At 44.3% G+C, this 9076-nt stretch overlaps 1 protein-coding gene across 1 annotated transcript; it reads right to left on the minus strand.

Annotated features, from left to right (window-relative positions):
* Positions 1-6083: 6083 nt before the first annotated feature.
* On the minus strand, positions 6084-8694 carry LHFPL7 (LHFPL tetraspan subfamily member 7). Its single transcript, XM_051976144.1, has 3 exons — positions 8392-8694; positions 7352-7490; positions 6084-6755 (listed from the first exon to the last, which is right to left on the minus strand). The coding sequence occupies exons 1-3, from the start codon at positions 8599-8601 to the stop codon at positions 6508-6510; spliced, it is 597 nt and encodes a 198-aa protein (XP_051832104.1). The 5' UTR covers positions 8602-8694; the 3' UTR covers positions 6084-6507.
* Positions 8695-9076: the final 382 nt, after the last annotated feature.

Consider the following 9076-nt stretch of genomic DNA (forward strand, 5'->3'; position numbering starts at 1 on the left):
AGATGCCTGAACTGGGCAAGAGAAAGGGCTCTGAGGAGAAAGGATCTCTGAATGTGAGAACGAGGCTGGGGTTGGAGGAGAAAGACTCAGGAGCCAGGAGTAAAGTACAGTCCTTGGGCCCCTCCCAGCTCTGACATCCCCTGTTCTAAGCCCCCTCCCAGCTCTGACATCCCCTGTTCTAAGCCCTCTCCCACCTCTGACATCCCCTGTTCTGAAGCCCCTCCCAGCTCTGACATCCCCTGTTCTAAGCCCCCTCCCAGCCCTGACATCCCCTGTTCTAAGCCCCCTCCCAGCCCTGACATCCCCTGTTCTAAGCCCCCTCCCACCCTGACATCCCCTGTTCCCAGAGTCCTTCTTCTGCCTCTTCCCATATCTCCAAAGCCCCCTACCTGCCCCTGTTGTGGAAGCCATGTCCCGCTCCTGCAGGTCACATCATTTGAGCCTGGGAACTTGTCAGGCTAAGAGGGAAGCGACCAGTCTGGTACCCAGAAGGTTCCCAAGTCCCTCTGCATGGGATCCCTTTGTCTCTGGGCCTAGTGAGTGGGAGCAGCATCCATGACAGCCCTGTTCCCCTTATACCCAGCTCAGGGTGGGTGCCAAAGTCCCCACTGCATTCAGGGCCATTTTTAATCCTCCTGGTCTCTCTCTGGCAGCTCTGGAGGGGAAAGTGAGGCAGGTCCTCTTGCCCAGCTCAGTCCAATTCACTTGCCCATCACGTCCCCTCCCTGATGTCATAGGACAAAGGACCAACAACAGCCACAACAGTGAAGGCAGCGGGGAAGGCGTGGGGGGGTGGAGGGGAGGCCGGAGAGAGACTGAGGGCGGGAGAGAGCCGCAAGGGAAGGAAGTGGCTTAGGCCCGGGAGAGCAGAGCCCGCGCCAGTGCTGGCTGTGCGAGGGAAGGGATGGGACACAAGGAGAAATGTTCTGGAAGCAGAACCGAAGGTTCGACAGATTGACTACGTGGGCTGAGTGTGAATGAGGAGTCGATGATGACACAAGTTTGCAAGAAATCGTGATTTCTTCCACCGTAATGAGAAAATCGGGAAGAACTGGGAAGGTTTGGGGGAGAACTGAGTTTGGATCTGTTGTTTGTGATAACTCTTGGATCTCCAGTGTTAGATATTTAAAATGCAATTGATTCACTAGCTAGTTTTGTTAAATTATTTCTTTCTGAAAAATGATTTGTTGGGGGCAGCTGGATGGCGCAGTGGATAGAGCACCAGCCCAGAAGTTAGGAGGACCTGAGTTCAAATCTGGCCTCAGACACTTAGCATTTCCTGACTGTGTGACCCTGGACAAGTCACTTAACCCCAGTTGCCTCAGCACACAAAAAATTTTTTTTAAAAATATATATGTAAAATATTAAAATATGATATTGATATTAATATAATGTAAATCATAATTATATAATAATTAATATTAGCTATATTATATAATAATTAATATTAAATATTAAAATAAATACAAATATATATTTGTTAAGAATTCTCTCCCTGGGAGGGAATACATTGGGAAAGGTAGGTATCATATATTTTTAAAAAGATATCAAAAAAATGTGTTAAAATCATTGAGAAGTTGCCAAGTAGTGTGCTACCATGAAGCCCCAGAGGATGATGTGAGTAGGACTTAGGATGCCTATGGTTCTTGCGTAGCTACTCTAGTGGAGCATGTCCCCATCCCAGTTCTCCCCGGAATCTACTCAATGGAGTGTCTCTCCATGTTAACCAATCCCAGATCCTTTCCTATGTAGCATAATCTCATTTCAGCCAATGGCTCAAAGTTTTTCACTTTTTCCAAAAAGATTAAAGATTTTTAAACTTATAAAAAGTATTTATACTTATGCCTTATTGACAATTTGAGATTTTTCAAAATATGTTGGTTAGTTTTTGTGAAGCAGGAATTGTTCTTAGAGCTTGGTCAGACATTGAAGAAACCAAAGTCCTCATCCACTATATCCTGGGCCATCATTAGTTGGCTTGACCTTTGTCCTGTCACTGGTACTATGACTCTGGAGGAGAGAGAGACTGATGATAGTGTGCAACTCTGCATCACTTAAATCCAAGTTGGACGTGAGTTGAGACATGATCTGGGATGTCATAGAATTAGTTGAAAACAAAAGATAAACCACAAAAACAACAGTAGTTTCTCTGAACTCCAAATTTTGCAAGTTCATGAGTCACTGTGAAAAGGGATCAAAGAAGAAGATGATACGTACAGTACAAATCAAATGGTGGACCCTCAGTTCTAGCAACTGATAACTGTTAAAAGAACCTAGATAGAGCATCAGCCCTGAAGTCAGGAGGACCTGAGTTCAAATCCAAACTCAGATACTTAATACTTCCTGGTTATGTGACCCTGGGCAAGTCATTTAATCCCAACTGCCTAACAACAACAACAAAAAAGAGTTGTAAATGACCTAATGTTAACAATAAAGCTACTCAATGTCCCAGGTTTCCATTTCTTCCTATGTAAAATAAGAAAGCTAGAGTATTAGGCAAAATACTCTAAAAGTTTTTTTTTTGTTTTTTTTTTTTTGCTTTGAGGTCCCTTCCAGCTCTAAATCAGAAGTTGGGTTTTGTAAATCAAAAAAAAAAAAAAAATTGATAAACCATTTTAGTAAAATTGGTTTTCTTTTCAAACCCATGTATTTTATTTTGCTCACTTAAAATATGATTCTGAGAAGGTTCCTGCCAAAGAGGTTCATGTCACACAAAAAAAGAATCTCTAGTCCAGATTGATGAACATATGAAAGAACTGAGTTTGGAGATAAGAAGTCCTGGATTCAAATTCAGCATTGGTCCCTTATATACTGTGTGACTCGAGGCAAGCCATTTCTCTTCCTCTGCCAGAGTTTCATCTGCAAAGGATGATTTTCCTACTCTTTACCAAACCAGAGGAGCACAGGGTCACTGGTGTAGATGGAGAAATGACCTTCAAAGTCACGGACCCCAACCGCAATCAAACATGGAAATGTATATCCTTTGCAAACTTTCATTGACTATATAAAAGCAAATTATATCAGAATATCAAGTTTGGAGAGGACCATATAATTCAGCCCTTACCTGAATAAGAATTCCCTCTAACGGCTCACTGAGGAGCAAGTGGTCCTCCAGCTTTCCACAATCCTCTCTGCAGCTCGTTCTCCTGTTGGACAGCTCCCTTATCACCAGGAAGTTCTGAACATCAAGCTGAAATTGACCTTTTTTTTTTTTTTTTTTTAAACTTTCACCCAGCATCTTTCTTGTACTTTCCCTCTGGGATCCAGCAGAAAAAAGCTAATTCTTCTTCCTCAGCTACTTGAATGCAGCGATCATAACATTTCTGAGTTTTCTTTCCAGGCCAAAAATGATCAAGTTGAGTTTTCCCCAACTTAACTCCCCTCCTCTGAACATCCTATCATTATTAGGTTATTAAATTGGAACAATTTGCATTTATATTTGGAAAAAAGCACAGGACAAAGGACTTTAGATTTTAAGTCGGGGGACCTGGTGTTGAATCCTAAAGCTGCCACTGTTTCCCAGATGGTCTTAGGCAAATAATTTCACTTCTCCAGGTCTCAGTTTCCTGTGCAATAAGTCGATGATTTTAGATTTAAATGTATAATTATTATCAACTAAAAATAACTATTAACTTTTCAATTCTGCGTTCCTTTATGAATCTCTTTAGGGACTTATAAAATATTGTTACCTTGTGAAAAATTGTTTTTACCTGTAATTGGGGGAGGGAATATTAAAAAAAAAAAAGAGGGAGATTGAGTCAATTGGCTATTTTCCTTGGGATTGTAATTATAAGAACGTGAATGGACCTCAAAAAAACTATGAATGGCTCAACCAGCAAGTTCTAGGCCAAATTCTTTAAAGTAGCTCTGAAACATTGTTCTTTTTACTTCTTTTCTCAACCTAGCCTAGGAAGGTAGAATATTATCTCTGGAATCAGGAGGAATTGAGGTCAAATGTAGCTTCAGACACTTCTTAGCTGTGTGATCCTGGTCTATTCATTTAGCCCCCATTTGCCTCAGTTTCCTCATCTGGAAAGAAATAACAAACCATTATAGTGTGTTTGCCAAGAAAACCCCAAATAGGGTCATGAAAAATTGGATATGACTGAGACAACCATACCACAACAATTTTAGGAAAATGATTCCATATTGTCCCTTGGGGACGCATTTACCTGGAAATTTGATTCTTAAAAGCTGTTATTGTTTATTATTATATTATTATTATTATTTTGCTGAAGCAATTGGGATTAAATGACTTGCCTAGGATCACACAACTAGGAAGTATTAAGTATCTGAGGGAGATTTGAACTCAGGTCCTCCTGACTTCAGGGCTGGTCTCTATCCACTGTGCCATCTAGATGCCCCTTTGTTTATATTAATTTTTTAAAATAATACTCAAATGTTCAAAATAGTAATAAAAGAGAATGTTGCTGCTTTCGTATTTGGGGGGGACAATAAAAACTGGTTGGCCAGTATGCCCCAGGACTGATACAGGGTAAGGCTTAATTAACCGGGAGAGTGGGCATTGCCACCCCTCCCCACAGGGGAGTTTCCTGGGTCCCTGCTCCTTATTCCTCATTCCTTATTATTCAATTCAGAGAATATTTTCATTTCAAGGGTGTACACCAGCCCAATGCCCCGATTGTGGCGATCTCCCACAATCAATGTCTAAAATTCTGTATCCTGGTGAGCCCTGAGTGGTGTAAAGGCTTTGGACAGGAGAGCACATCTTGGCTGCTCGTCAAGCCTGCCCAGAGAGCTGGTGACCGTGATGGTGGTGGGAGACCACCTATGGATGCCGTGCCCTCCACATATGGCAGTGAGCTTCTTCAGGAGCAGCTCTCTCCCCCTTTGCTCTATAGTTTGAAAATTTTTTATATCATTGTAATCTTCATTTATATATTATATGCATAATTTTGTCTGTCCGTATTTCTTGTGTTCTTTGTATGTATCCCTTTTTAGGGTGCCTTAACATCCCTGGTTTGAGATAAAAAGGATACTTATCCCAGTCAGGGATTTTTTCCTGGTTTGAGAGATAGAAAGGAAATTTATCCCAGTTAAAGATTTTTCCCTGGTTTGAGAGATAGAAAGGATATTTATCCCAATCAAGGGTTTTTCCCTGGTTTGAGAGATAGAAAGGATATTTATCCCAGTCAGGGATTTTTCCCTGATTTGAGAGATAGAAAGGATATTTATCCCAGTCAGGGGTTTTTCCCTGGTTTGAGAGAGAGAAAGGATATTTATCCCAGTCAGGGATTTTTCCCTGGTTTGAGAGAGAGAAAGGATATTTATCCCAGTCAGGGATTTTTCTCTGGTTTGAGAGAGAGAAAGGATATTTATCCCAGTCAGGGATTTTTCCCTGATTTGAGAGATAGAAGGGATATTTATCCCAGTCACATTTTTTTCCCCTGGTTTGAGAGAGAGAAAGGATATTTATCCCAATCAAGGGTTTTTCTCTGGTTTGAGAGATAGAAAGGAAATTTATCCCAGTCAGGGATTTTTCCCTGATTTGAGAGATAGAAAGGAAATTTATCCCAGTCACGTTTTTTCCCTGGTTTGAGAGAAAGGATATTTATCCCAATCAAGGGTTTTTCCCTGGTTTGAGAGATAGAAAGGAAATTTATCCCAGTCAGGGGTTTTTCCCTGGTTTGAGAGAGAGAAAGGATATTTATCCCAGTCAGGGATTTTTCCTGGTTTGAGAGATAGAAAGGAAATTTATCTCAGTCAGGAATTTTTCCCTGATTTGAGAGAGAGAAAGGATATTTATCTCAGTCAGGAATTTTTCCCTGATTTGAGAGAGAGAAAGGATATTTATCCCAGTCATGTTTTTTCCCCTGGTTTGAGAGAGAGAAAGGATATTTATCCCAATCAAGGGTTTTTCCCTGGTTTGAGAGATAGAAAGGAAATTTATCCCAGTCCAGGGTTTTTCCCTGGTTTGAGAGAGAGAAAGGATATTTACCCAATCAAGGGTTTTTCCCTGGTTTGAGAGATAGAAAGAAAATTTATCCCAGTCAGGGGTTTTTCCCTGGTTAGAGAAATAGAAAGGATATTTATCCCAGTCAGAGGTTTTTATCCTCCTTTTAATCATGGATGCTTTGAATAGTCTGTCTGGGGAAGTCTATGGTCTTTTTGGCAGAATTTTAAAAATAAAAATGGTCAATTTAAATTAAAAATGCATGAAAATAATAATGGAGATTTTTCCAACCAAGGTCACAGACCCCCTAAAAATCTGAGGACTCCCTCATGGAGCTCAGGTTAAGAACCTCAGGCTTATCCAAACTTATTATTTGGCAGGAAAGGAAACTGAGATGCAGCGGGCGGGTGACCTGCCCACGATCACACAGTGAACTAGGGTCAGGTCTGCTACTTCTTAAACTCTTCACTCAAACCCCCATCCCTGGGCAGAGGTCTTCTCCAGCTGGGGACATCTTGCAGGGAAGGACAGAAGGCACTAGGTGGCAGCAGGAAGTAGCCACTGGCAAAGAAGTTGACTTTCTATCTCTTGACTCAAACGAAGATGATCCTTTCCTTGATGCTAGAGAAGAGAATCTTCTTCTCCCGAGTCTTGTCTTCTTGGAATCGCCCAACGATGGCCAGGAGACTGGTAAAGACCAGAGCCAAGATGGCGGTGATATAGCCCCAGCCCAGGTGGCAGCGACCGCTGCTGTACACAGTGGAAGGGCCACAGGTGACCCGAGCCACCTCGGAGGCCAGACTGAATGGGAAAAGCAACAGGCCCAGGAGACTGGTGATGACTGGAGGGAGAGAAGAGGAGGAAAGCCATCTTTACCGGAGTGTCCGGCATGGTTGGAAGCTCTTTGGGGGCAGAGAATATCTTTTGCCTCTTTTTGTACCCTAAGTGCTTCAGAAATATTGATCGGGACACAAACAAAAACAAGACAGTCTATTTCTTATGGAAATAATGGGGCTGGCTCTACCATTCTGCTAGTCTCTGATGCAGCTATAAAAGGCAGATTTGAGAAATCATCCAGTCCAATATTATCATTTTACAGATGGGGAAACCGAGGCTCAGAGATTCATGACTTGTCCAAGTAAAAATAGGAGCCTAGTCATAGATCTAGGCTGAATAGGACTCTAGAAGCCACAAATCCAATATTTTCAATTTGGATGGGAACTGAAGCAGTGGGAGGTGGGGTGGAATATGTGAAGTGACTCTCCCAAAGTCACACAGGGAGTAACAGGAGAGATGGGATTTGAACAGAGATCATCTGATTCCCAAATCCAGAAGTCTTTGTGTTGGATTTTGAGATCAGTTTCTTCATCTGGCTTTTGCCCACAGGCAGAAATTTGCTCAGCCAGAAATAAGATTATGAACGGGCAAGGGACTCACCAGAAGCTGCTTGCATGTACTGGGTTGGGATGCGCCCTTTCACGGGGCAGAAGTCCTCGGGGAGGACGGTCCAGGAGAGGAGGAGCAGGGCCCGCAAGGCCAGCAGGACCCAGCCTCCGAGAAGCAGCGCTGCGGAGCACTGGAATAGAAAAAGAGGAGGCTGGAGACCTCAGGTGTCCCCGAAGCCTCCATTTCTCACTCAATCATGATAGAATAATTTCTGTTCATATGATTCCTTGGAAAAAGAGACTCTGATCCAGTCATCTCCTCTCATTGACGTGGGTTCAAAATGAAGGTCTTTTCAAAGGGGCAACATTCTATGGGGGAGGAAAGAAGCCCATTGCCCAGTTCCCCTTTCTTTCTGAGCCAACTGTGACATTAAGGTGGCAATGGTATTGATTTTGTAAAGATCAGTGGGATGGGATTCAGGAGACCTGGGTTCATCTCTCAGCTCACTCACTTCCTTGATGGGTGACCATGAGCTAATCACCTCCCTTGTTGGGCCTCAGTTTCCCCATCAGTAAAGTGAAGGATTTGGAATGCCTGTGTGACCTTTGCTAATTCACACTCTTTCTGGGTAGCAACTTAAATGCTCCCTCCTCCCTTCCCTCCCCCTCCTCTCTTTCTCTCCCTTTCTCTCTCCTTCCCTTCCTCCCTTCCCCTCCCTCCTTCCTTTCCTCCCTTCCCCTCCCTCCTTCCTTTCTTCTCTCCCTCCTTTCCCCTCCCTCCCTCCCTTCCTCCCTCCCTCCCTCTTTCCCTTCCTTCCTTCCTTCCTCCCTCCCTTCCTTCCTTCCTTCTTTCCTTCCTCCCTTCCTTCCTTCCTCCCTTCCTTCCTTCCTTCCCCTTCCTTCCTTCCTTCCCCTTCCTTCCTTCCTTCCCCTTCCTTCCTCCCTCCCTTCCTTCCTTCCTTCCTTCCTTCCTCCCTCCCTTCCATCCTTCCTTCCTTCCTTCCTTCCTTCCTTCCTTCCTTCCTTCCTTCCTTCCTTCCCTCCCTCCCTCCTGGAGGACAGACGCTGGATTTTGCACCACACAGTCACTACCTTCCAGGCCAGGTCAGGCATGTCCTCCAGGGTCCTGTAAGCCACACAGGTCTGGTTCCATTCATTACCCTCAGACCAGGTGCACACGGCAAAGAGTCCAAAAGAGAAAAGATCACTTTGGAACCAGGCAGGGGAGACTAGGCTGGAGGCAGAGATGAGAAGCAAGGAGAAAGCCAGGGCTGAGCCCACACTGTCCCCCCTGTCCCTCATGGGTGTCCCAGGCAGGGGGCTCAATACTTGCTGTGCCCCTGGGACACACTGGGGACTTTTCCACAACGAATTGGCCCCTTTATTTTGGCAACGGTCGTGGCCTGTCTCTGGGCTTCAAGTCCATCTGTAAGACAAGGAGGTCTCATGAGATTATTTCTAAAGACCTTAGTCACTTTTAGTGTTGTCTTCCAAAGTGCCACCAGCCTGACACCCCCTGTTCAGAGCCCCCTCCCAGCCCTGACATCCCCTGTTCTCAGCCCCTCCCAGCTCTGATAACCCCAGTTTTAAGGCCCCTCCCAGCCCTGACATCCCCTGTTCTAAGCCCCTCCCAGCCCTGACATCCCCTGTTCTCAGCCCCTCCCAGCTCTGATAACCCCAGTTTTAAGGCCCCTCCCAGCCCTGACATCCCCTGTTCTAAGCCCCCTCCCAGCCTTGACATCCCCTGTTCTAAGATCCCCCTCTCTTCTGCCCTCCT

The sequence above is a fragment of the Antechinus flavipes genome, chromosome 1, assembly GCF_016432865.1.
Source record: "Antechinus flavipes isolate AdamAnt ecotype Samford, QLD, Australia chromosome 1, AdamAnt_v2, whole genome shotgun sequence".
Lineage (NCBI taxonomy): Eukaryota > Metazoa > Chordata > Mammalia > Dasyuromorphia > Dasyuridae > Antechinus > Antechinus flavipes.